Source organism: Anoplopoma fimbria, chromosome 21, assembly GCF_027596085.1.
Source record: "Anoplopoma fimbria isolate UVic2021 breed Golden Eagle Sablefish chromosome 21, Afim_UVic_2022, whole genome shotgun sequence".
NCBI lineage: Eukaryota > Metazoa > Chordata > Actinopteri > Perciformes > Anoplopomatidae > Anoplopoma > Anoplopoma fimbria.
This window is the reverse complement of record NC_072469.1, coordinates 5,002,478-5,029,856: the sequence shown is the minus strand read 5'-3', so window position 1 is coordinate 5,029,856 and position 27,379 is coordinate 5,002,478. Positions and strand designations below refer to the sequence as shown.

The 27,379-nt window shown below is 39.3% G+C and overlaps 2 protein-coding genes across 2 annotated transcripts in view; both read right to left on the bottom strand.

Moving 5' to 3' along the window:
• Positions 1–11,080, bottom strand: part of myo3a (myosin IIIA) — a 65,640-nt gene extending 54,560 nt beyond the window's left edge. The window contains 2 exon segments of the mRNA XM_054622582.1: positions 1,066–1,249; positions 11,004–11,080. Coding sequence (XP_054478557.1) covers positions 1,066–1,233 — 168 coding nt within the window. The 5' untranslated portion in view covers positions 1,234–1,249; positions 11,004–11,080.
• A 6,559-nt stretch (positions 11,081–17,639) lies between these two features.
• On the bottom strand, positions 17,640–26,911 carry LOC129110998 (coiled-coil domain-containing protein 106-like). Its single transcript, XM_054623285.1, has 5 exons — positions 26,726–26,911; positions 22,047–22,264; positions 19,925–20,137; positions 19,321–19,527; positions 17,640–18,715 (listed from the first exon to the last, which is right to left on the bottom strand). The coding sequence occupies exons 2-5, from the start codon at positions 22,252–22,254 to the stop codon at positions 18,336–18,338; spliced, it is 1,008 nt and encodes a 335-aa protein (XP_054479260.1). The 5' UTR covers positions 22,255–22,264; positions 26,726–26,911; the 3' UTR covers positions 17,640–18,335.
• Between the last annotated feature and the right edge of the window lie 468 nt (positions 26,912–27,379).

Below are 27,379 nucleotides of genomic sequence, written 5' to 3'. Positions count from 1 at the left end.
CTCCGTTATGATCTTTATCTGAGAATAGTGACCTTTCTTGACTGTAGAGCCTCTTGCCACATATTGTCCTGTAAGTGGTAAATCTTGTCAGTGTAGAAATCAATCTCTGCTTTATAGGATGAATCAGACACAAGCTGCCAGACGTAACATCATGTATCTCTGCTCTGTGTCAAAATGTTCTTGCTTTAGGCCAAATTTTCTTCGCACACATCTGCATGAGTGCCAAATGCGTTTTGGCTAAAAATGCTAAAAACCCTGCACAAGCAAAAGGAGGCCAAAATGATCAGAGACTGCCGTGATGAACAAGTAATCAGAGGCAATGGTTGTGGATGGAAGAAAACTGCTTTTTCTAAACGTCATCTGAAGAGCTAATGAGTCACTCACTGTGCTGATGATGTATCAGATCTACCGGTACACTTTCTAGAACTCTTTAAACCCTTTAAATTCCACAATATAAAAGGGTTGCATCCTTTCTTGAAGGGTGGGCCTCAGGTCTAGCCCTTTCATTGTAAACTACTTGTATGTTTCTCAAGACTTATGGATGTACAGACGGAATATCCGGAAACAGAGGCATAATAAACAATATACAACTCACAAACACTAACCTAAACCCGAGAACACATACGTCATATGTTCTGTAAACAGAAGATCCATATAACTAAAAAAGTGTGGTTTGTGAATTATATAGTATCTATAATTAATATACACTAAATAAACTAGTAGACAGAAATGTAGGGTATAAGGGGAAATATACTGACTGAGCAGCTGAAAGAAACCATAAAGTTAACAAACTGCAAGAGAAACAGTTGTGGCCCCGATCTAATCTGTGTTGGTGTCTACATCTTTAAATATACAGACGCTATAAATGTGACAGAGAAAGGGCCACAAGACAGTAACTTGTTAGACCAGTGCCTCCACCAAAGGCATAAACACACCACAAGCTTACAGCTGCTTTAACAAGCACTCACTACAACACCTACATAGCATCCAAAATATCAACACCTGAACTTTAGAAAACGCGAATAGAAGTACTTTAACTTAAGTCATTTAAACTGAAATACTTACATGGATGGGGTCCAGTATCTTTACGGCCGCTTTACTTCCATCCAGTTTGTTGAGCACCTTGTAGACTTTTCCGTAGGTCCCTTTCCCGATTGTCTCGATGATGTCCCAGGCGTCAGTTGGATCTGGAAAGTTGTCGAAGACAATCGATTTCCCTGGTTGTGGAAACATTTTCAGGAGAGATCTCCTATGAAGGAAAAAAAGCATGTGGGTCAAGGTTTGAAAAAACAAAAAAAACAAAAGGAGTAAGCATTTTTTCACTCTTGAAGTCAGAGGTTTTTTTTGAATGGTTTTCTGGTTAGATGTCTTAAAAAAGGTGGTTGTAAACAAGGTGCTAAATGAGACTACAGTACTTTGTTTATAGCCTTAGCTATATGTTTACATTTATACTTCAGGTGTTTGCATTTACTCTTCAAAAATCATAAAAGTGGTTTTAATTTGTGACGAAAATCTTGCAGAAGAAAAAGTGTAAGTACCATAAACTTGTATCTTCCAAAGAGCTAATTTCTCTGCAATAATCCAAAATTCAACAGGAAAATCCCATTGGCTTTTTGTCCAAGGAAACAGGGTGATGCTAACTTCCTGTTTGCCTACAGAGATACGTCATCCCTGCACCACTCTATTGCACTGTTGACTTTTTGGGGGCAGGATTGATTGATGGTGACATTAAGGTGTTTTATTATTGAGATATTTAAAAATCTTTAGAAACGCAGATGCATCATAGTATTTAGTAATCGTTAGCTTTCTCTTATTTCATAGTTAACAATTTGTCATTTAAACTTTGAAAAGTTGTCTTTTTTTTAAAGGTGTGTTGTAAATCACATTTACATACACTTTTTTGAAACACATCTGATAACTGTCACTGCATAATTGAGAAAATGACAATCCATACAACTCTTGATGTACATTTGTTTTCTTTCCTCGAACTATTCAAAGCGGAGTGAGTTTCTTACTTTCTTACTTGGACCATTGTTGCAACATTCATCACACAAATCGTAAAAATCACAACACAATACTATTAACACAAGGTTATTAAATGCAATAAGAGAGAAAAGCGGGATTGTATCTTTGCAAGGAAATGTGCACAGGAAAGTTAGTCAGAGCAAACAAATGTATCATGTAAAGAAAAGCCCTGCTGAATCCTTCCCAAACACCTCGAAACACACCGTTCACAAAGCCTTCAAGATAAAGATGCCTGCTGCTGTATACCCTCACAGTTTCTCATTAAAAAACTAAATCCACAGAAAACTAAAGCCGTAATAAAAGCAGAGTAAATGGAAACAAACTTACATTGTTCTCTAAATAAGACTTGAAACATTTTGGGAAAAAAAGTAGTCAATCCACTTCTGTGCAAAAGGTTAACATGGAACCAGTGGTGGTCCAGTCCGGCCTGACTGTGAATGTAGACCACAGAGGAGGAGCTAACGCGAGCTAATCTCACTAGCCTCAGAGTTGCCATTGGAAACCAACTCTAAGTGGTAGAAGATACGATGGGATTAGCAGGAATTAGCCACTGTTGCAGCGTGAGCCTTTCCCCATATAGACGCCCATTCACACACAAGGGAAAGCTGGTTAGAGGGCCTAAGCACACAGTGCTGCAGAGGGCTACTTTTTTATTATCACTGCTCACTTTATTTATGTTCAAGGGAGTTTGCCTGTTAGATTCACTTCCTAGCAGTTAGTTTATCTAAACTAGTTGTGATTATCATGATGATAAAAATCAGTTCGATTGAGTTACTGGGGAAAAAAATCACTGCAGAGCAACTTTAAACTGGCACACATACATTATTTTGGAGAGATATTATCGGTCATTATTTATGCAGAGCGATTAGACTCCTGTTCATGAGCAATCCATGTGTAAGTAATTGCACTTGTGTTCGCCTAATGTACAGTGCCTAAGTAACCTGCAGACGTCCTCAATAATACATCGCCGCCTCTATGTGTGACAACATGCTGTGACACATGAGACTGGAGGGCGAAACCTAAGGACTCACACTGGACACCTCCGACGGGAGCACCCTCAGAGGAGACTGTTATCTAACCTTGTCCGCCCTCCAGCACTGGCTGGTTGTCACTTTTAGTTAGTTGTTTAGGGATGTGTCGTTAAGCATAGTCTGTGTACAAGTGCACAAAGCATGAACTGAGCATGTATAAATGAACATGCATTTACTGTGTGAACAGATGCATTTCTGTGGTTTTGAAAGAATATACATCTATTTTTATGAATCTCAACAAAAAAAAAAAATCACATTGTTTACATTGAAAACCAAAGATGAATTACTTTCAAAAAGTCCTCTCTGAGCTGGGTGATGTGTAAGTGGAGGTTCGGCCACTTGAAGCTCTTCAAGGAAACAGATGATCCATTCGGTATAAGGGGACACCGGCGTGGACTAATCTGTGACGCTGATGAGTGGGTTAGAGTTTCGGCTTAACCCTTGGCACAAGACTGCTGGTCTACAAACAAAGATAATCTGACACTCTGGGCTCAGCAAAGTGAAAAAATACTTTCACTTAAGAGTGCACGGCAACATGCAAGTGGTTGCTAATGGAAGCGTACAGGTAAAGATCCTATTGCGACATAAGAGCAGATTCTTGCTGTTTGCTAACATAAAAACTGTAATTAAAGTATTTCTACAACATTCATCACAAAAGGGGTATTTTTTCAGGATTCAGGTTTAGGAAATTCAGAAACACTGACATGTTTTAGATAGAAAAACTTAAAAGACAACAACGGATCTTACCAGGCAAATCTGGTAAGGAGTCTTACTAGTGCTCAGCAACTAATAGTATAATTTACATTGAACATAAGCCACACCTTTCTGTACAGATTACAATCTTGACAATTAATAAATACTATTTTATTCATATTCACTGACCTTCAATGGATGATGTTGAAAGGAAACAGAGGACACAGATACATGGATGGTACTTGTAAAGAATAGATTTAGACACATGCAAACAGACACACACACACACACACACACACACACACACACACACACACCTATGCACAGGTAAACACACACAGCTGCAAAGGGCTGAACCACTCCCACACAGTTTGCAAATAAGGAATCCAAATGAAGCAGCCATGCTTTAACTAGAGAAGCAAGTAAAACACGCACTCATTTTAAAAGGCCAGCCAAACAAATATGCATATACAAGTTTCTAGCAAAAGCCAAAAGTCTTCTTCATACTTACTCTGCATGCATTTACATGTTTGAGTATCAGTGGTGGGTGATAGCATTAGGAAGCAGGAGCAGGGTGAAGTTCCTCCTCTCTCTCTCTGCTATGTATTATACATCAAGAATAAGGCACACAATATTAATAGGCTCAAGTAATTAGTTTAAGTAATTAGTTTTAGCACGAGGAGGTCCTAGTTGCATCTGATGAGCCTGATGGTGTCATAAATTAGCCTGTAGACGACAAGCTAACAACAACAGGTGAGTGCAGCGAGGGAGCGAGTCAGGTGCAACAGGCCGTGACAGCTCCGGAGAGCTCTGCCTCTCAGCATCGTTTAGCAGTGTCCCATTACACGGGCACCGCGGGGTGGAAAGAGCCACTGTGGGGCTGAGCCAGAGCTGGACTGAGAGTTCAGCTCAGGGACCCTCTGATGGTATCTAAAGCTCGGCTACAATAAACTTTGAGCTATTTATTTTCAAAATAATATCAATAAATCATATTTTCATCATCTTTCATCATTTTGAGATACTTGTATAACAAACATGGCAACCATGGCTTATTCATTTAGAAGCTAATTACCTTTTAGGACAATTTGGGATCAAGTAAAAGGTCAATAAATAAAAAAACATATTTTACATCATGTCTGTCCTGCTCTCCTGCATATTTAGAAGACATCTGATCTTAATGTGGGGAACTCATTGCCACTAGCAATGCTAATGATGTGCAAAGTGGAATAATTTTTAATAATCAAAATCAGCTTCATTGGACCAGTATGTTTGCACATTTGATGTTCATTCAAATTCAATGCACTTAATCAGAAATATACCAAAGAACAAGCACAACAAAGCAGGACGAATAAAACAGGACTATGTGAAAAAAGTAGGTGTATGAATATATATTTAAAATGCATGCGTTTCTGTAAGTTGTAATCAAAAAAGTGCAAATAAATAAATATTGAATGGGTGGATATGTGCATTATATGCGTGTATGTATGTCTATACACAGTATATACAGCATGTTGGATTTATACAGTGCATTATGATATATACATGTTAAAAAAGTTGCATTTTCACTGTGTAAATATAATCAATAATGGAAGGAAGTTGATGTTTTTGTGTATGAGTGATTTTAAGTGTTGATCAGAGTTACGGCGCATGGAAATATTTTGTTTGCATTTATAATACCTATAATAATACAATGTTACAATTTGCACAGTCACATTCTTTGACAGCCTCTTCGTGTTGTGGAAAAGTGAGTTTTCATGCAGCTATGACTTTCTCATCAAATTATTGATTCCGCTCAAACTGTCAGAAACTAATTGCTCAAGCAGTGAAGCACTTAATTTCTCCTACAGACCAAACAGATGGCGCGGTGATAGTTCTCCTCTAAATACTCGCATGTAACTAGCAGAGGGAGAGAAACATCTCTTGTTATCTAACACAGCATATTAGATTGGTGTATTCACACCATTGTTGTTGTACCAGCTCAATCAACTTTTTAATTCCACATCTAGTCAATATAGTAATGACAAAAGCTGAAGGTATTTGATGTTATCCTTTAGAATAGCAAATGAAAATGTACGTTTTATGATTTTTCTATTGTTTCGGCTGTCATTAACTACAATAAAGGTCCAGTTTAACATCATCACTGCGCAGTTATTGTTATCAGATCTGCTCGGATCTTCTCATGCGTTGAACTGAATACTTTATGCTTTGTTTGGATTCAAGAGGGCAAGAAAGTCCAGTCCCTTCTACTGAAATCCAATCCCACTTCAGTCCAGTTGGTCAGTCTGTTGAAGTCACCTTTCAAGTCTATGTCGTTTTCTGCACAGTACGCTGGAACATGACTCCAACTTGCAAGAAAGTATAGCAGGTTGAACTCTTTTGGAGGCCTCTGTAGCTGAAATATTGATGGCAGCTGCTCCTGCTGTGCTTTTTTGCCTTTTACGTCTGGACTGTGACTGGAGGGCTAACAGGCGGTTATTTCATTGAATTTATGATCTTTCCAACTTCAGACTGTGGCTCAACCACCTTCAGATATATTAGAAGGTAGTTGTTGAAATGGGACAGTTACACACGTAATGAAAACTGTTATCTCGACTACAATGAGATGTTTCTTGTATCTTAACAAGACCATAAAAAATCAATTATAACAAGAAAAGTCAATCATGATAGCCGGAGTCATAGAGGATAGTGAGAGAAGACTGACTTGTTTTTGTTTTCAATGAAAAGAAGAAGAGGAAATTGAAAGTAGAGGAAGACACCCTTCAAAAACTCTATATCAAATGGCTCAGGAGAAGATGGAATTTTTCATTTTTAAAAGAGGAACTGCAATATTTCTTTGACCGTGCCATATAGCCTCATCAATCAGTCGGCTTTGGGGCCCCTGGTAGCCAATAATAAATCTGGGGGCCAGTGATGTCTCTTTCCAATACAAAAACACTGCGTATCACCGCTGTGTTTCACCTCCACCTCCTACCAATGCCCCCCCCTCACTCTCCCATCTGGGTGGGACCCTGCGTGACTTAAGTGTGGCTCCCCTTGAGCACGTCCTGCAGGCTTGGGCGGCGGCAGCAAACCAACCTCATTTCCTGCTCCGCTGCTTTACAAATGGCTCCTGGAGGCTGAACCAAGACCGTGGATGGGGATTGCACTGATGGCCATAATGGCCGTATGATTAGAGCGGGCAAAGGTCCAGCTCAGTGCGCAGACTGGACACACCTCCCAGTCTGCTGCCTCGCTATTTGACCAGTTAGAGGACAGAAAAATACCAATAATGGACGACATCTGCTAACGGAAATGATCATTTTAAAAATGATTGCTTTCAGTCCTCTTTTGACATGTTTCATGGTAAGCAGCCATGGGTTTAGTGCTTCACAGATATCATTAAACTGTGATTGTGAGTTCATATTCTTTTCGGTTTAGGGTTTTTTTACTCTGATTTTTTTTAATTGTAGCTTCTGTAGGTGTATTTTTTGCCATGCTTTTCTAAATGTTATGGATGGTACTGCTGGACAGTTGATCGCTCCACCAATTTAGTCCGGATAAACATACCTAAACAACCACTGGATGGATTGCTTTGACATTTTTGTCAGATATTCATGGTCACAAGAGGATGAATTGTGAAGACATTGGTGATCCCTTGACTTTTCCACCAGCACCACCATGAGGTTAACATTTATGGGTTTTCTAAAGATATATCTTAACTGCAACTTTTGGTTAGAATGCCATACAATTTGGTGCACACACATTCTTGGTGCACAGAGAATACACCCTTCTGACTTTAGTGAGCCACTGACTTTCCATCTAGTAACACCAGCAGGTCGAAATGTTCCCTTATCCATTCAGATATCTCAACATCCACAAGATGGATCGGCACATCATTTTGTGTAGACACTCATGGTCCCCAGATGATGTATTATAATTACTTTGTTGTTCCTCTAGCGTCTAGCGAAGTTGACATATGTGGTTTTAAGGACAAAAACATCTATCTCAACTATTAGATGGATTGTCTCCAAAATTTATTCAGAAATTCACATTGCCCTCAGGATGAATTTTAAATCAATCATTGTATGTAAGACTGTTAGCATGTTAGCAAACTAATGTTAGCATTTAGCTCAAATCAACGTAGCCAGCATATTTGTACATTCTTAGCCTTGTCGCGTCCTAATTTTAGTAAAGACACAGTGAGATCAGAAAAGTGCAGATCTAGTCACCCCTGAGTTATAGCCTAATGGAGTGGAAAATGTGTATTTAATATAATGAAAATGATATGCAACAGTAACACTGCAGCAAAACTAATACAAGTTTAATATCAGAGTTGTGCAAGAACTTCCTGATGAGTTCACCGTCTCTACAAAAGTCTGCCTCTCTTTCCACGTATTAAATATTGGATGAGAACCCACGTGCCAAATGTGTGACGTGTTGCATAAGCAGTTAATAGGCTTAATTTCCTGACAGGTAACCTACATAGTGCTCTGCTGCACTGCCAGCTTGTCACCCACCGATCAGCCGCTAGTCTCAACGCCGTGAAGAATCATCCTCTCTGACTGACACTGAGATATCTCATCTTATGAAACGCATAAGATGGCCGCATGATGGAATAATCCTCTGTACAGAGCTGTACGTCCTTCTACTTTGATGTGTTTAATTTAGTCTTCTCATTTCATGCATGTTTTAACAGAAAAAAAGCACAATAATTATGACTTTAACCGAATTAAATGTTATCTATTTCCATACAATAATATATTTCCACTGATGATTATGATCTAAATCTGTTAAAAGATCTCAAACACACAGAAACACATACTTATGCAATCTGACTGGTTGCACAAAAGCTGATTTACGTTCCTTTTAGCGACGTCTCTCTCTAAGCTGCACGGCTTTTGTTTCAATAATAATTTCTCAGATGAACATCCAAAGCTATTTGAAGATGATGAACAAAACTAAAGCCAGATACCTATATTCAATACTAGCTTTAAAAAAGATTTAATGAACAAAGTGTCTTACCTGAAATTAAAGTAGCTGTTATGAGACATGTTTTCACACCGACTCCGCAGACAAACCATTTATGAAATGTGTTAGGATTCAGAACAGTGTAAGTGGTTGAGGACAATTATGTTGTTGAAAATTAAGTGGCACCGGAATGACAAGTCCCTTCTAGCCCACTCACTGAACTCTGCCTGCGTTGTTATTATGAGCATCTCTGCATTGTGACATGAACTCGTAAAGTCAAGTCTTCAGACAGAAGTAATCAACATTCTATATGAAAGCGTAAACTTTGGTTATATACTTGCGTTACAATGTGCATAGCCAGTTACAATGTGATCAATGCCCGTGCAAAACTCTACAACGATACATTTAAGAATCAGTTTTCTTTGACTTCACATTCAAACTGCCTGATGAATGTTGTTTAAATAAAATCTGAGTTGGGTAGCTTTAGAAAGGGGATAATATTTGCATGACGCTTTCAACAGAAGTTTTGCTGCAGTGGCGACGCGCCGGGTTTGAAGGACTAGCAGCAGTTCATGAAGGTTGATTGATTGATTGATAAGGGGATTGATTAACACAGTCTCTCCATCTCTGTGTGTGTTTGTGTGCACATGTAGGAAATCGATACCTGCCTTGAATCGGCCCACAGAAGGCACCCTGCTCTGTCCTGCACCGCCATTACAAGGTTAATTCTAGACTAAATGACTTCACTGAGGTTGCATTTGTGTTTGTCTTTTCTTATCATATCCTTCAGACGCAAAAAAGACAAAGACACGCGTAAATATCATGAATTACTCGTGAATGTTGCCACTCAAAACCCTTGACTCAAACGCCTTTCGTTTGCACAATGCTGCTTAAACAATTCACACAAAGAAGACAACACTAGGCCATTGCACCCTTCCTCCCCCCTGCACTAATCAAATGGTCATAAAGGCACAGTGTCGGACACAATCAGGCGAAATCAGAGATCACTTCCAAGGAGATTTAAGGAGGGACGCTGTGAGTGTTGATGCCTCTGTGATGCAGATCAGTGGACGGCTGGCTGGGCCTGCAGCACCCGAGTGGACTCCCGTCTGCGAGGACTGATTGAATAAGGCTACTGATGAGGCTATTGTGGCCGTAGGTACGTGGTGTGAATGCCTGACAGGCCCGTGGCTGTCGTCAATGACGTGCTGCCATTGTGGCGATCCACTGGGCCGTGACTTTCCCAGCTGTGGGATAGAGCATATCATGAGCCACTTAAATGAGTATTGGGATTGTGCAGTTGATAGAAGGATCATTAGGATATCATTAGCACAACTATATACATTCATGACGCTCCATTTAGATTCTTTTTTTTATTTTTTTGACCTGACAACCTTGATCATTACAATGTTTATATGAGCATTTTGGGACGCTTTACTTTGCACTTTACTGCTGCTTTAGTGGTTCAGAGTTATATGAAAGCATTCTCATCTATCTTCCTTTTTTCTCCATTTGTGCAGAGGGCAATGCAGTCAAAAGCATTTCACCTTGTTTGCTGATTTTTTTTTAACTGCAAGAAGGAAAAAAAATGCCTTGAGGTGAAAATCGTGGATAAAAATAAATGTTTGCATTAATTCATTCAATTCGATGCAACGGTGACGAACACAAGCTTGACACACAGCTAATCTAACTGTGGGAGCATAGCAGTAGCTCATGAGCCTCGGTTTGCATGTGATGTTAATGCATTTGTTGCAGGTTGTGTGATGTAAATTGGCTGAATGACAAAGTATTTGATGTATGTGATGATGTATTCATAGCAGCCTTTGATATGAAAAAAAAAATTTGAATTCTCATTTCGACATCAGTTATCTTAACACAGGGCTTCTTTGAGCCGTTTGTTCCCACTGGTACACGCTGCAGCTCTGCAGATGTTAATTTCACTTTTCAAGGGAAGTGACGTTCAATTTGTGATTAACTAGTCGTGTTCTACAAATGTAGAAGCACATCAACTGCCGAGTTTATACTGAACACATTTCAAATTAGTTTTTCAAAGTATAAACGTAATAGATTTTTCTACAACAGCCTTTGCTAGGCACAACGGTGCTTTGAGCTACATGCTTACATACTTACAGTGACAATGCAAGCATGCTTATGTTTCAAAAGTTGAGGTTCACCATGTTCACCAGCTCTGTCTAGCATTTGCTAATGAGCACTAAACACAAAATCTAGCTGAAACTTAGTGGAATATCTTTAGTTTTACAGGTATGTAGTCATAAAACAAAGTATTGGACAAAATAATATTTTTACCTGACGATGGTGCTGGATGAGAAATTAAGCAATCACCAAAGTTATGACGATAGTCCTGTTTCACAGCAGACATTTTGAATTGGAAAAGCAGGTGTTACTAATAACACTAACGATGGCTCTGTTCTATTCAAGTCTTCCAGTGAGAGCGACAGTGACTGTGCATTCAAATACCCATAATAAAAAAAACAAAAGATATAGTGTGTCCCAAAACATAGCATGTCAATTCAGTATGGCAAACATATCAGGTTGTCCTACTGCATCCAGTTCCATTTTGCAGTATACAAGCCAGCATGCTTTTCTGGCTTTACTGACCCCAAATCCTTTGCGCAGCAGATGAGCAAAAGGGTCGAAGTTCAAGCTGCCATGTTATGAAAGAGTAAGCTCTGTAAGCAGTTTGTACTTAAAGTAAAAAGAAAAAAGATGTCAACATGTCTGCTGTGAAAGAAAATCTATTCATCCTCAGGGGAACAAGAATATTTGTGGCATATTTCAAGGCAATCTATCCAATAATTGTCCGGACATTTTACTCAAAACCACAGATGTCAACCTCATGGTGGCGCAAGAGAAAAAGTAAGAGGATCACCACAGTCATTAGGGTGTATCATCTGGGAACCATGAAAGTGGGAAGAAGATTTCATGGCAAACGTTGACATATTTCAGTCTGCAGTGACAATGAGATTGCATTCACTGCAACGTTGCTATCCAAAGAGCCAGGCCACCTATTGTGTTTAAAGAAATCCTCCTGCACAGGTAATCCATTATGTGCATAAAACACAACATGAACAACAAAGTGCTTGTGACCTTTTTCCCCGCCCACTCCTCTGCCATCCCACATAAGTACAATCAGCGGGGGGGCGCCTGACACGGTGCTGACTCGTCCCAACAGTGACTCATCCTCAAAGAGTTTGTCCTCTTCCCCGGTGGAGAGGAGTTGTATAATTTGCTGATGCACATGCCCTCTGTGGCTCTTCAGTACTCATCTCTCTGCCCAGGTTTTATGAGTGCATATGTATTAGTGTATTCATCCTTTCATCCCTGGAAGTCTTTTGTAAAAGTTTGTTGTTTTCAAGGGTTTAAAAAAATATATATATATCTCAAAATCAGCATTTGCTTGCCAAAATATGTGTAAACTATTTCTTAACTTATAGTACAATCTTCTTGAGTTTCACTCTGAGCTCTGCCTTCCTCAGCTTATATTTCTGTAGTCCTGGAATTCCCTGACGGAGCAAACATATTGAACACTCTGATAAAACTGAATCGGCTTTAGCTCCATATGGCTGCAGAACATGCTTTTCCATGTCCGGCAGCGCAGCCAAGTTTAGCTGAGCCACTCACAGCCGCGAGCGCATACACCCACCCCTCATGCAGTCAGCATACATGTGGTCACACCACAATAAAAATCCCCTCATTGCGTGTTCTGTGATTCTGTTAAAGAGCAGGAACGTGAAATGTGTGAGAACAACGGACAGATTCATGGGGAAATCCAGCCCTGTTTAATTAACATCTGTTCTCATAATAGAGGTCAAGTAGAAGAGAATACACAGGAAAGTCCAGCTTCCCCTAATCTGGCAGAATCCCTCCTTCCAAAAATTAAAAAGAAAATACAACCAGGCTAGACTTCATCTGCAGAGACAGTGTGCTGCATGCAATCACCATCATTCTCCAGAGCACATCTTTGTCTCTAAGCACGGACTTCTAGACTACCATCATGGCAGACAGGGAGAGCATTTCCCCAACGGCCAAACCTCCCATCCGTCTGTGTTTCCAGATAATATGACAGCTATGAGCCTCACTTAATGGCTGGTTTCATTCTAGTCATTTCACTCCATTTCACTCTCGCTTTATATCCTTTACTTTCACTTTCTTCCCGTCATCGACCCTGCTAGAGAGAGGACCCACGGTGTGTGACTGAATCATCCGAGTCAGACAACCTTTTCATGATGAAATAGACACCATCGCTCATAAATACGTTGGTGTTTGGCCGCTCTTAATCTCCCAATCATCACTGATTGTCATTAAATAATCCGAAAGCACATTGTGAGTCTTTTTCACCCTGAGTTGTGTGTCTGCCGGAATCCAGTCCCCTCCAAAGGATTCTTTTCTTTTTTTTTCTGGTGCCAAAGATTTGTCCTGCGTCACCGGGCGGATAACCAACAGGATTTGAGGGTGGGGTTCCTTCATTCTGTCATCTTGCGTATTCTTCTACGTCACATCCCATCATCTCCTCTCTGTCGTTGGTTGACGTAGCTGTCACATGAGTTTGCTGGTTTCTGGGGAGGAGAGAGAAAGAGACAAAAAAAACAACACTTATTCACATAGATGCCATATTATTTTTTTTATTTTTTTCTATCTTTGGAGGTTGTGCCAGAAAATAAATTCACAAAATAACCCGACTACCCATTATACTACCACAAAATATATACATGCAACCTTTCGGAGCCTACTGCATATAATCATCTATCATTTTTTGCTCTTACATCTCCCATGAGGCACCACTGTCACCTTGGGGGTACACACCCGAAAAAAAACAGTCAGTGCCTCTGACCCTGAAAATAGAGGTCGCACCAGCTTTACATATTTCCAGCAGACAAGGCCGTGCCGGTGCTGCACAGAAAGATAGATCCACTTGAGAGCAGCAGCTCAGCTTTGGAGCTCTGCAAACGTAGTAGCACTTGCACATGGATGCATATGTCGTGGCTGAGTGCAGCCATCTTGTCTCTCCAGGAATGAAATCACGCTCACGGCAAATCATATGACTGTGGCGACATGATGCCCCCCACCCCCACTGAGGTTTGGTTTATGGGGTCCCGTTTGCCTGATTCCCCCAGAATACATTACCCCCTCCTGCCCTTAAGCTTGCGGGACTATTATCCAGCAGCCCCCAGTAAGTTCTTATCAGTGGCAGCCAGGCGGAGAGCGCACCAGCTATACCTCAAGACTTGTTGATTGAGCTGCGCTGGCAGAAAAGGCTGTCATTGTAGAGGGGTTCAGATTAGCATCATCTCTATTTTGTAATTGCCTAGAGGCGTCTCATTAATGACTATCACTCCATTGGGTGTGTGGACAGCTTGAAGGGTTTACAAAAAACAGCAGGGGAAACAGAGAAGGTTTGCATCCATGTTTTTTTCCAATCCATGTCTTAAAAATGCATATTTAAAGAGTGTAATAAGAGTGACCCTACACTGTAGAGGAAGCTTATTACTGTTAACCCACCAGATCCGATCTAATCAGCTGGGGTAAGGAGAACTGTGCACGGAGGGGTGTGTGTGCATGATGCGCCTGGCCACAAACAATAGAACATGACAAGAGCTAACTGGATGCAACACTGTCCTCTAGTGCCTCTCAGCACTAGCAGTTTGGGGTGCATGCTACACTGAAACGACCACCGCGGTCTCAGACAGAAGAAAAAAACATGACAAAGTGTGTTTTCATTCCCAGTTAAAAAAAAAAAAAAAAAAAAAAGCTGTTAAAGAAACTATGATTTTGGTTGTTGACTGCCCCACCGGTCATCTGATGTCACTGCAGAAGGAGGACAAGAATAGTCACCCAACCAGTACGCAGACTCCGGCCCCCACCTCAATTCCACCACAGGGGGAAATACCCATAATGCACTACTTGATGTTTCTCAGATTGGCGTCGCATTGGTGCTCTGACCCACTTTTTCTCCCAGCAGCGAGCAGGTTATTTTAAGATTTCATTAGCGGGAAAGGACCAAGGGCGAAAGAAAAGATGGAGAGACATGTAGTCACATCGACTGTTAAATCAGTTTGAGCGTCCTTGTACTGCTTCCGTGCAGCCTGTCTGCCACAAGAAGTGCGTGCTTCCAAATGCAGGGATGATATGAGTAACTCTGATGACTTCTGGTGTGTTGTCATGTTTAGTTATGAGGATGTTATTTTTGTTCAGGGAATGTATCACTGAGTTTAAACCTTGATCCTGCCACTACTACTATTCAAGAACACCAGACACACCCTGCAGACTTACTAAAAATACAAAGCCATTGAAATAGCACCGGCAGCTTGGATCTCTGATTAGGCGGCACAGCTGCCAAACTTTAAAACCAGACTGCTTTTAATGTGTTGCCAAAACAGAAAATTATAAAAGTAATTTGGTTTAAAGTGGAATTAACATTTCTTTCAGCAGTTTAAAAGAAATAGTTCACCATTTATACACTATCATTCGCTGCCTTGCCGAGAGTTAAATGAGAAGATTGATTTTTTTAAAACAGCAAATCTTGTTGTGCTTGGAAAGAGACAGGCTAGCTTTTCACCCCTGTTTACAGTGTTTATGCTAAGCTAAGCTAATAGTACTCTTTCTCCAGCATAGCTCAGCACAAAGACTGGAATCATAGTGAAACAGCTAGCTTGACTAAAGGTCAGAAAAACCACCAAAAGGTCACTAAATGTCATATTATGTCTAGAATTTTTAATCTGTACAAAATCCAGAGTGTAAAAGGGACACAGTGTTTTTATGGGTGGTTTTGTCTCTAGTTGTTTGCATGTACATAATCATCCAGTCATACATTTTTTTGTTATTTATTTGCACTATTTGTTGTATTATTTACAACTTTAAGTACAAATTACTTTACTTTCTACTTCATTGTTGATTATTGGTGTTTTTTTATGTATACAATATTTATGTGTACACTTTTTTTCACTAGATGTGTACATGACAGCCTGGTCTATTCTTTGCCTTTATGTGTCAGTTTTTATTTCTATTTTTGTGTAAATAAATTGTGCCAAAAACAAGGTCCAATCCCTTGTACGTGCATGCATACTTGGCCAGTAAAGCTAATTATATATGATTCTTGAATTCTTTGTCAAATCAAGGTGACTCCAGGAAGTAACTGCACCCAGGAAGGCTTGCTGTTTCCAGTCTTTGTGATAAACTAAGCTAAGCTTAACTAAACTAAGGTAAACAACTCCCGGCTGTAGCTTCACATACATGAGAGTGTTATCAATCCATTCATGCAACCCTCGTCAAGAAAACAAATAAACATATTTCCCCTAATAAACTATTCTGGTAGACTAACAATAAGCACAAGGAGATGCCAACACAACTGGTTACTCAATATCCAGCATTAAGCTCAGTAATTGATAAAAAGTGACATTAAACTCAGTGGTTTTAAAGCCAAGAATAGTTTCCCCAAAGAGCATAAAATCAATTGCTCAAGTCTAAACTCTTTTTCTCCATAACAGGCCCTGTGATCCTTTATATAATGTGTCTGAGGCGTTTGTTACCCAGCAGGTCTGAACCACGCTGCCAGAATAACAACAAAACATCACCCATGTGAACTCTCCAGTTCAAGCACATTTTACGTGCATCATTAAGAAGGTGATTGGTGGTTATTACACGCTACTCGGTGTGAGAACGTCCAGATGCTCTTTTTGTCAAGGTCAGGATCAAAGCTAGACGAGGAGGAGGAGGAGGAGGAAGAGGAGGAGGAGGAAGAAGAGGAGGAGGGGGTTGATTTTGTACCCTCTGCGGTGACGAGGCACCTGCAACCAGGAAAGGCACAAAATGGAGTCCCAGCTGTCTCCACACACACCAGTGTGAGTAAAAAAAAAATAAAGGGGCCGGGGGAGGAGGAGAGGATGCTTCAGGCTCGATTAGGCCCACATCCTACCTCCATCTCCAGCTCTGAGCTCCATCACACCGAGTCATTAACACCAAATCCACAGCTGCCACTCTGGAGGGTTAGCAGGTGGAGGCTGCATTTTAGGGGGAGTTTTTTTTTTTTAAATGCATGCTGACCAACAGTGTGCAGAAATGAAGTATTCATATACCTTGAGAACATCCTGTCCTTTTCTCTCAACGTCCTTTTTTTTTTTTCCATTTGCAGAAAACCTGCCATCACATGTCGCACTGGTGACGAGAAAACAGAGCTGACGTTTGCATGCCTCAGGAGGTGGAGAGAAATGAGTGCTGGCAGAGAGAGAAACACACCCACCCCCTTTTTTCTTTTTCTTTTTTGTTTTTTTTAAAACCTCATGCTGCTGAACAGACCAGCATGCACCTGTCCCCTCTGGCTGCGAAACAGGGCTGAGAGAGGCCGAACTTCAGGTCGCCTCTGCTGGGCGTGAAATGTTTCCACACAATCCAGAAACTCCACCAGCTCATTTTTGTTTTGTGTTGGATGAACGAATGAGACGGAACGAAAAGGAAGGATGGGAAAAGAAGACGGAGAAGCGATAGATAATGAGAAATGACTGAATGAGTTCACAACAGGAGAGGGAGGGTTATGGGGGAGGATGAGGGGACAGAATTGTTGGGATGTGAGAGTGAGAGAGATCAGCAGATAGCCGGCGTGTGAAATGGCAGTGACAGTGACGGAGTCCCGTGCACAGATAAACTGCCTGGGTGGAGCGCCTGTAATGGCTCTGCACGAGTAATTTGTCACTCCATGTGAAAAGCAAACAGCAGGGAATGCAATAGCGACACTTTGCACTGACACTTACCATCGCCCCAAGGATGTCTGGGTAAGCTTTTCCATCTGTCTACACAACTGCGACGGCCCCCTTCCTCTGGTCAAGAGACAGAATCATTCAAATAATAACATAATCACTTGGGCTGCATTGCATTTCATATCATGTCACATTTCAGCTTATAGAAGACAGAAGAGATATGATTTGGTGTTGATGTGATGCAGATGTTTTACTTTAGGGCTCCTTCAACATCCTATGACCTTTGACCCCTTTTCTGAGAGGTTACAGATTCTGTTAAAGGTCATGTACAGTAGTATCACAGAAAAGCAACATAAGTCACTGACATATCTGTGTGAACAAACAGTGTTTTCATTTGTTGGCAGTTCAGAAACATTAAACACATGTTTTCAAATTGCTCAGATCAATAACAGCGTTTAAATCACATGATAGTGTCAACAAAATCATTTTTTTTTGCCATGAACAGAAAGTTACACCTCAAACAAAAAAAGCAAGGTGCTGGAAAATGGAAATTGACTGTCCACCATTTTGGAGTAAAATGACAAAGAGGAGTGATTTGTGGACATAATATAACATACGAGCACTGCCATCTTGTGGGTGTTTCTATAACTACACGCTCCTCTGCTTTTAAATAACAAAAACATCTTGGTGACAGCAGCTTTAAGTCATCTTTCATGGCAATCAAGCACAAAATATACATCCTATATGTGGATATGTGGATGCTGAGATGAATAAACTGGAAATAATTAACATATTTGTTCCCCTTGAGGCATAAATCAACTTTGAGAAAAAAATGCAGAAATGTCACATAAAACTTTTAAATCCAGCAGTTCAGGTTGGTGGAATAACAAACAAAAAGTCACTCCTCCGCCATGAAATGAAATGATCATCAACCTATTAGAATGCTCTCTGCAGCGCACCCCAGCTGCTGCAGGTGAGAATGCAACACCCTGGGTCTTTTCCCCGAGATGGGCAGAAGCTCGCCGTTAGCTTTCATATGGTCTATTTTCCTGGACAGGTCGGCGTCGCTGTCGATGACCAGGGTGCACCTTTGGGCGTAGCTGACCAGAGTCTCTTCTCCTTGGCGGAACAGGCCCACCAGGGGGACCATGTCTTTGCCGGCCAGATGGAGCTCGGCGATGGAGGCCGTGTTGGCGATGGTGTTCCGGTCGATCCCCAGGTGACGGAAGGCTTCGCTCATGCTCTTCTTCTTGATGAAGGACGACAGGACTTGTTTGTAGCGGTGGATGACGTACTGGACTCCCGTGGCTGGTGGAGTGAACGTGACAAGAAGAAGTGATGAAGAATATTTAGTCACTGTAAACACAGAGTCTTTATCAACATGCAAAAGTGAGATAAACTTTAAAGAAAAAGTGCTTTTTTATGCATCACTCTTAAAGGATAACTTTGGTATTTTTCTCACCTGGACTCTACTTTCACTTCCACTTACATATATGTATATAAAACATATTTAAGATAAATAAAGAAATAAAATCACATAACCAAAACAATAAATAAAATGGACTCCAAGGCTCTGTTATCTAAAATGTGGTAATTATAGGGAAAACCCTGCTGTTTATTCTGTTATCATGTTGTCCTAAATCTTGGTTACATTCTTATGTAAACAAACACGCAGGTTAACACAAAAGGCAATATAGAGTGCAGCAGGTCATGTGAATATATCCTACTATAAGTTGATGATGTAATTATTGTGATAGGCCTTACTGTTGGATTGTTTTTCAAAATAATAGCGCGTATTGACTTGAATTATCTAGGAAAAGCTGGATGTGCATACAATTATAAATGGAGAATGAGCACTCCAACACGTTAAACAAATAATGACTAGCTTTATAATGACAATACATGATTATCACCTCTCTTCCTGCTGTAGTCCTTCCCCTTCTTTGATCTTTTCTTGTCCTTGTGGTGTTTCTTCCTTCTGTATTCACTCGAGGCGACTGAAACCTCCGATGATTCTGACACTTCGGAGCCGCTGACGCTGCTGTCGGAGGAACAAGACGACGCTCTTTCTCGCTTCCGGGATCTGTTCTCCGAGTGCTGCACTTTGCTGTGTTTAGGAGCTGTGAGTGATCAACAAAAAAATGAACATAAATAAGAGCATCCAGTAAGATATTATGAGTCAAACACAGCTGCACTGTTCGGACTGGGCGGCTGTGGCGTAGTGGAGAGCAAGGTAGTTCTCCAATCAGAGGGTCGGTGGTTCAATACCCGGCTGAGTCGATGTGTCCTTGGGCAAGACACTTAACCCCAAGTTGCTCCTGAAGGCTTGCCATCGGTGTGGACTGGATGTTGCATGAATGTTAGTTAGAGTCTGATGGTGGCACCTTGCATGGTAGCCTGTCATCAGTGTGTGAATGTGATATGTAATATACTACTGACTGTAAGTCGCTTTGGATAAAAGCGTCTGCTAAATGACTGTAATGTAATGTAATGTAAATGTAATGTAATGACACTGACCTTCAGTTAGTGGACTGGGTGATGCAAACGTCGGCATGACCCGGTTGCACGTGAGGTTTTCGATCTGGCTCCTCAGGAACTTGCGGTCCTGCATCAGGTCCTCCACCTGTCTCTCCAGGGCAGCGATGCGCTCCTGTTTGCTCTCCAGCATGCACTGCAGCTTGGTGATGGTCAGCAGCACCCGCGGGGGCAGACTCTCTACATGTGAGGCAGCTAGAGGAGAGACAACACAGCCGAGAGGAGAGCTTTAAAAACACACAGCTCATAGTCCCATTATGTGAAAATGACTTCTTCACTTTACTTCACTGGCATACATTTAGTTTGTAGGGTGGCTGTTGCTTTTAGCTTACCAGTTTGTGATATGATGGGTAATAAAAAAAAAGAGCCATACAAAGTATTAAAACACCAATTTATCATATTGAGTATAAGACATAATAATAAGAATTTGTAATTTGGTCACAAAGCCACAACACAAAATTTTACATTATGTGCCAAAAGGGGAAGTCATGTAAATGCTTTATGGCATAAAACAGAAAGTGTCAGCTTTTCTTGCAACTCAAATAAAGCTGAAACTTTTTGTTTTGTTTTTTCAAGTTGTAGAAAGACAAATTACTAAATCAATAAATAAGAAAATGATTTACTGACATGAAGCACCATTTGCAACTGGTGGACCACATTTAAATACTGTGTACACTCTGCAAAAGGGACCGCAATCATCTTAAACAGGGGCTTAAATGGATAGTTCAGATGTTTTAAAGTGGGGTTGTGTTAAGTACTTATCTATAGTTAGTGTTTTACCTACAGCAGATGACTGCCAGTCCTACCCCAGTTTGGAGAAGCAGACAGGACTACCAGCATTGAAGCAAAGCAATGTACTGCTGTGGACGTATTTTAGACACCTATATTAAAAGACCCGCCTGAAAATATTTGTATCAGTTTTAGTGTAAGCTATATTTAGAATATATTTGTCGGTTTCTTGCTGTTAGACAGCTATGCGGTCCGTTTCAGACTTAAATAAACTGAAATAAAGCCGTTATCAATGCTCTCGTCAAAGCCACCAGACTACATTGAAAAACACATTGATTTAACCTTTCAGAACACAATAACCATTGCAGGTTTACTTCTGCCTTGGGTCAGTTATTAAGGGCACAAGCCAACAAAGTTCACAGTAGGTCTGATTGCTACCAAGTTCTCTGTGGGTCCTTATTGGACCACGCTCAGAAGTTATCAGAAGCTTGTTGACATCTTATGTTTTTTTTAAGATATTGACCAATGGACTTTAAGAGGGATTGGCTCAGCACACAACTAGACCAAAGTCAACAACCTTTGTGCAAATCATCACAAAGCGTGCAGGATATTTCCACAAGAGAACCGAAAACATACTCTGAAAGTTTTATTCAAATCGCCTACTAGGGGGCGCTAAAACGCACAAAATGAGGGCGGCACAACACAAATCTGAATATAAATCAGAAACTGTTTGACCAATCAACACAAAACTTGCATAATATGTTTCATGACAATGTTGAACCATATGTGTAAAACTATTTTGAAATCACTCAATAGGGGGTGCCATTACTTCCAGCCTGGCCTGGCGTAAATTTGTCCAAACATCACCAAACTTGCTGGATATTTTTTATTAAGCTGATGAAACATATACCCAAAATGACAAAGAAATATGACAGGGAGGAATGTGCAATTACTGAAAGGATGTATAGATCGTCGTGATGAAACAAGCGTGTGATTCATTAGTCTATCTCCGTCTTTAGACCGAATTAAACCAGCTGAAGTGACTTTCCTCAGCTTTGTGAAGCCAGAAACCCTCTTGCTGCTGCCTGTGGCTCTGAATTTGGCAATTGAGCTGCAAACTAAAATGACTCTTTTTTTTCCAATGGATTCTGGTACATTTGGCGAGAGCATTGATGGAAATAACAATTTCAGTTCACCTCCGGAAAGCACTGTCTCAAGGCAATGTAAAGCTGTCAAAATATTCTAAATGTAGCGTACAATTTTACTGAATTTAATAGATTTTTTTAGGTGTCTAAAATACATTTTGCTGCTGACCCCGTCCACAAAAGTACAATGCTTTAATTCCCTGTGAAACTCTGTGTGAAGGTGCTCTCACCAGACATGGCACTGCTGGGTGTGTTGTCCTGAACGGCGTCGGCCGAGGGTCCCGTTTGAAAGTTCTCCCACTTGATGATGCGCAGGTCGTCTTGTTCCTGCTTCAGCCAGGCCGGAGAGGTGAATCTGTCTTTGCACCTCACTGAGCTGGAGTCGATCTCCACGCAGGGGGAATAACCCGACGGCTCCTGCTGCCACACGGACGCCATCGCTCCGGGCCTGAGAGAGGACGAGACGGGAGTTATATGGACCATTTGATCTAGATATGATGTTGGAGGGACAGATGCTCTAAAGATTTTACATTTGAAAGCAAGGCTTTGACAAAATTCACACTATTTTGTGCCCCTTTTGATAAAAAAATACTCTCTAGGTATACTTATTATACTTATAAGATACTGAACTTGTATAAACTATTCTAATTAAAAGCTGCTATGTCAAAACCAAAACCTATGATTCTTGTAATCGTACTGACAAAAAATTTGAATTTTGAATTACTGTCCAGCATATTTGCATACTACACATAGTAGTAAAGAATACTGTGAATTATACCCACAACAATATACTTTTACTTCAAACACTGTTCATTTGGAAAATAACTACTATACCGCAAAACGGGGAAAAACAAACAAATCAAATGACAAAGCCAAATAGTTTCATGTCCGTTCTCCTTTCATCATAGTTCTAGTTTTGGTAGAACTAAACATGATAAACAATAACACTTATTGTACAATAAAACCTTCTTTTGACAACAAGTAAATGTTATATCTTTATTTTGGTTGACCGTCTAGTAGCGTTATGTGTATAATTATGTAAAGACAAACTAAAATGACGAGTAGAGTTTTAAGATTTGAAAAGGAAGTAGCACCTAGTTATTGCCAAACATCACATAGGAAGGCATTTACAGATACACATCTCATCATATGAGATCTGAATGCTATAATTAAGAGATAAAGATCTCTTTTATGAAATATGGAGCTTTTAATTATAAGATGCTACATCAAAATTATAGATATAGAGAGGTAAAACTAAGACGTGACTCATCAAGCTGTAATGCATGAGTCATGCCTACGTAGGGATTTATTTAATGCTTGAATTACTGGGTTATGATTGAATGAATCATGATACATGAGCTGCTGTGACTCGATATTAAAATACTAAAGTGCAGTCTGATTTTATATTATATTCATCATTCTATGGACCATTAAGTCTTTAATATATATACTTTAAGACAAGATGTTGTTCTGCTGTTGGAAAGGTTTTTTTTTCAGATCCACTGTTTTTTACTTTTACGAATGACTAAACTGTGAGTTTAACATCATATATCAATAATTCTTTAAGAGTTTACACAAACAGTGACTGCTTTTAAGAAGGTGATGTCACACAGATGCAGATTGCATTCAACAATTATAAGCAGAGGCTATATTTAGTAATTATGACCAAAATGTAACTTATCTTATAGTTAAGACAAAATATCATTATCATAATAACAAGAACAACTGTATTCTGTATTTATTGTTTATGTTAGCGACTATAAATATCTTTTTAATCACACATTTATTTCTTTTTTTCTTTTGACAGCTGTTGCAAAACATGGCGGCACCATAGTATTTTGAATCAGACGAGTAAATTAGTTTATGTGAGTATAATGGGTCACACTTTTTGCCATCCTGCATTTCAGTATTCTAAAGGAAAGGCGACTCTGAGCAGATCAGGTTTCTAATTAAGAGATACTTTTCTCATAATTATGAGGTAGTAAGTCCAAATAATGAGATATGGGAATCATACTTACAAGATAAAGCCTCCGTTATTCTAAAAGTTTGTCACTTCAATGTACGTTTTAAAACACCTCTCAAGTTATGAACCTCTGTTTTACAGATGCGGTGATACAAGCACGTGTTTTTTAAAATGTAGGACAAAACATTTGTTTAATGGCTGCAATGTACAAACAAACGATGTAAACTGATATCTATTATCTTCTGAGAATTCCATTAAAATATATATATATTGTAATTTATAAAAAGCCATAGTCCACATCAGAACTTAAAGTATACTATTTATGTGCAAAAACTAAAAATTGCAATGCTTTTGATAATAAAGGCTCTAGTTAAAGCTTTAAGTAGGTCACGTTAATTGGCATTAATTAATATATTATTTACTTCTGCATGTGAAGCACTAATTCATGCATGCAAAACTTTATGAATTATTAGAAATGCATATGAATTAACATCAACTAATGCACGTATTTGCATACAAGAACAACATACTAATCAAAACAAAGACTGATGTATGTTCATGTCCTCCTGCATTAAATTAAAACAACACACCTATTGAATGTTATGATCTTCATTAACTGCGTTTCCATGACATATTCAGGCGTGACCCTCCGGTTAATGAACTGTTCATTAAGGACGGACAAACAGTCCTTCTATTTGTGCAACGATTTCACCTTCGTACTGAATAACGAAGGACAAAACTAAATCATTTATTAAAACTGAGCTATTTGAGTTCATGACTTATGAAGCAGATATTAATTAGAACAGGATGAATCATGCATTAGTTAGGCATTAATTAAGAATGCGCAGGAGCCATAGTTTCAGATTGTTTTACGTTAAGAAATGTTATATTTTTCATTTTGTTATACATACCTATATATGGTCTCGTACTGTGCATGTGAGTCAGAATTAGATGACGATGTACATGATGAAGAGAAAGCGTAACTATTTTATTTAAGTCAAAGTAAATTCAAGTTTATTTGGCTAAGTTTTCTCAATGAGCCAAATCTCTCCATGAAAAGCTTCTCCGAAAAGAAATCTCTCTACAACCACCCTCACCTCCTACATAACTACTTCTGATCTAGACTTATGCTTGATTTAAGCTGAAATATAATAAAGTTAATGTTAAACATAGGCAACAAAACAATCCATTTTTAGGACATACAAGGAAGGAGTTATTTTACATAAACATAAAAGTATTTCAATGGATTAACTTTAACTATCCTTACTGTCTAAAACCATTTGTTTCTTATATGTCACATTATTCACTATAACTAAAGCTAAACTTAAAATCTTGTGTTTACAAGAGAAGTGCTACTGAGTTTCATTGGAAAGAAGAAGAAATCGACTAGTTTGTGGTTGCATTCGTTTGTTCTTTTGGTCCTGTTAATTTGTTTGCTTGATTGTTCCCAGGTTGTTTGTTTTGTCATTGTTATTGTGTTATATAATATTGTCTCTTGCATTGTTCTGTATTTGTTTGGGACACCCTTTAAAACCAGATGATACATCTCAATGGGTTTATCCTAAAATAATAAATGTGCTCCTTGTGTGTCTCCTAGACTTTAAAATGCAAAGATCTCTTCAACCAATCCTTATAGGATCATTCACATAAACCAAACTGCTGCTTTTGTATCTGATGCTGCAGAATGTGGAGACATGCACCATGTAATTTAAAACACTTTGAAGAGTTAGGAGGTTTGGTTTGTTGGGTTTCAGTTGAAACATAGAAAACTCAGTGACAGATTATGTTGAAATAAACAATAAAAGATTCAAATGTGCATTATTTTTAACAGTTTATAATGCAAACACCTACATGTTGCTGCATGACTTAAAGGTATTTGTTTATGTAACATTAACAAGATAGTTTCCCTATTTAGTAATTATATTCATTTGTGGGTTTTTTTAAACAAGTGGAGAACAACAGTGCATTAAAACCAAAAACATCTAGTGGGTACCAGTTGCAAGTCAGGGGAGACATGAACAGACATGTTTAAGCATATAGATCAACAGTTTATAAAGTAATGAAGTGAGAAACTGGTTATTAAATCTGATTGTGACTTTGGTTGGGTCAAAATCAAAGCAACAGATGCCAAGATATCCTCATGTTTAGTCCCTTAGGCTCCAAAAACCCTGTATCCTTCATTTCCCATAATAAGATAAGATAAGATAAGATAAGATAATCCTTTATTAGTCCCGCAGCGGGGAAATTTGCAGGCTTACAGCAGCATAGAGTAAAGTGCACACAAGAGACATAGTAAAGAAAGACAAGATAAAAATTAAAAAATTAAAAATTAAAAAAACAAGTATTATAAATAAGCAATAAAAACAGTAGAAAAACACAATAACTGAAATATAATATTTACAGACAGAAAAAAACTATTTTAACTATTATTGCACAGTGTTTTTATTGTCATGTGTCATGCAACTCAATAGCATTTTTTTCATTATACCCACCTTATCTTCTGAATTACTTTATCATTTCTTAATCATGAGCAACAGGATACATTGTTATGCATGTGTACTTTTAACCCTATTATGAGTTTTGTTTACCTTATATGGCTGCAGAGTAAACAAATCTGAGGTGGTGCGTTCAGGTGCTCGATACCTGGATGCAATGTTTCTAATTGCAGAACTGACTGCTTGTTGTGCAAAGCTGCAGCACGTGAACACACCACGCTGCAGTGATTAATCTGACACAATGTGAGAATGACATGTTCAGTGTATGCACATGAGGTAAAACTACTAATTAAGTGCGATAATGCTGCAGGCCTGCATTGATCTCTATTGATTTATTGCAAGAATTATGATATTTAACATGACATGCATGCAGATAACATGCAAGCTACCATTTCTCTTTGCAGTGCATTAATTAACTCCTACCAAGATGGATGCTAATGACTATAATTACCTGCTAAATCGGTGCAAAGGAGCAACAAAGCCGGTGAAACACACAGGAACCTGCAAGAGAGTCCAGAGGATAACACTGCTGCTGGAGGCTTTTTTCTTGTGTTAGTGTCGCAGTTAGGTTCAGACTGAGTTTGTCTATATAAATTATATTATATGCATCAATATAAACACGACATGAGTGCAGAAATGCGAGACTACAGAACAACATGCATGTCTGAGGGAGGAGGGGACTGTAACATTAAGCTGCCTTCAGGGGGACTACTAAAAAAATCGTAATTTTCCCCTAACAATATTCAATGACTTTGTTTTATTGTCATTCAGTTGGAGCCCCCTCCTCCACTAAACACACATATATAATTATATTAATATAAATATATATATATATATATAAATATAATATATTAACTTAAGTAATTATACTGTAAAATATCAGGTTTCCACTCATTCTTTCCAATTTATATGTAAAATGGGCATATTTCCGACGGTACTTTAAGGCAGCATTGCAGCGTCACCAGGCTAGAAAGGGGGCGTGGCCTCCCGTAGACAGTTAAGTGACGTAAAGTGGGTTGTTTGAACGCTTGATGAGGTTGTCATGGAAATCACATTGAGCTCCACGTGTAACCATGACAACAAGCATCCCTTATGCATGAAACAA

What these genes read in the sequence shown, in the direction of transcription:
- LOC129110998 (XM_054623285.1), bottom strand. Translation starts at nt 22,254, where the DNA reads ATGGCGTCCGTGTGGCAGCAGGAGCCGTCGGGTTATTCCCCCTGCGTG. An exon ending in ACCCAGCAGTGCCATGTCTG is followed by an intron (nt 20,138 to 22,046) that starts GTGAGAGCACCT and finishes TCTCTCCTCTAG; the next exon opens with CTGCCTCACATGTAGAGAGT. An exon ending in ACCCAGTCCACTAACTGAAG is followed by an intron (nt 19,528 to 19,924) that starts GTCAGTGTCATT and finishes GATCACTCACAG; the next exon opens with CTCCTAAACACAGCAAAGTG.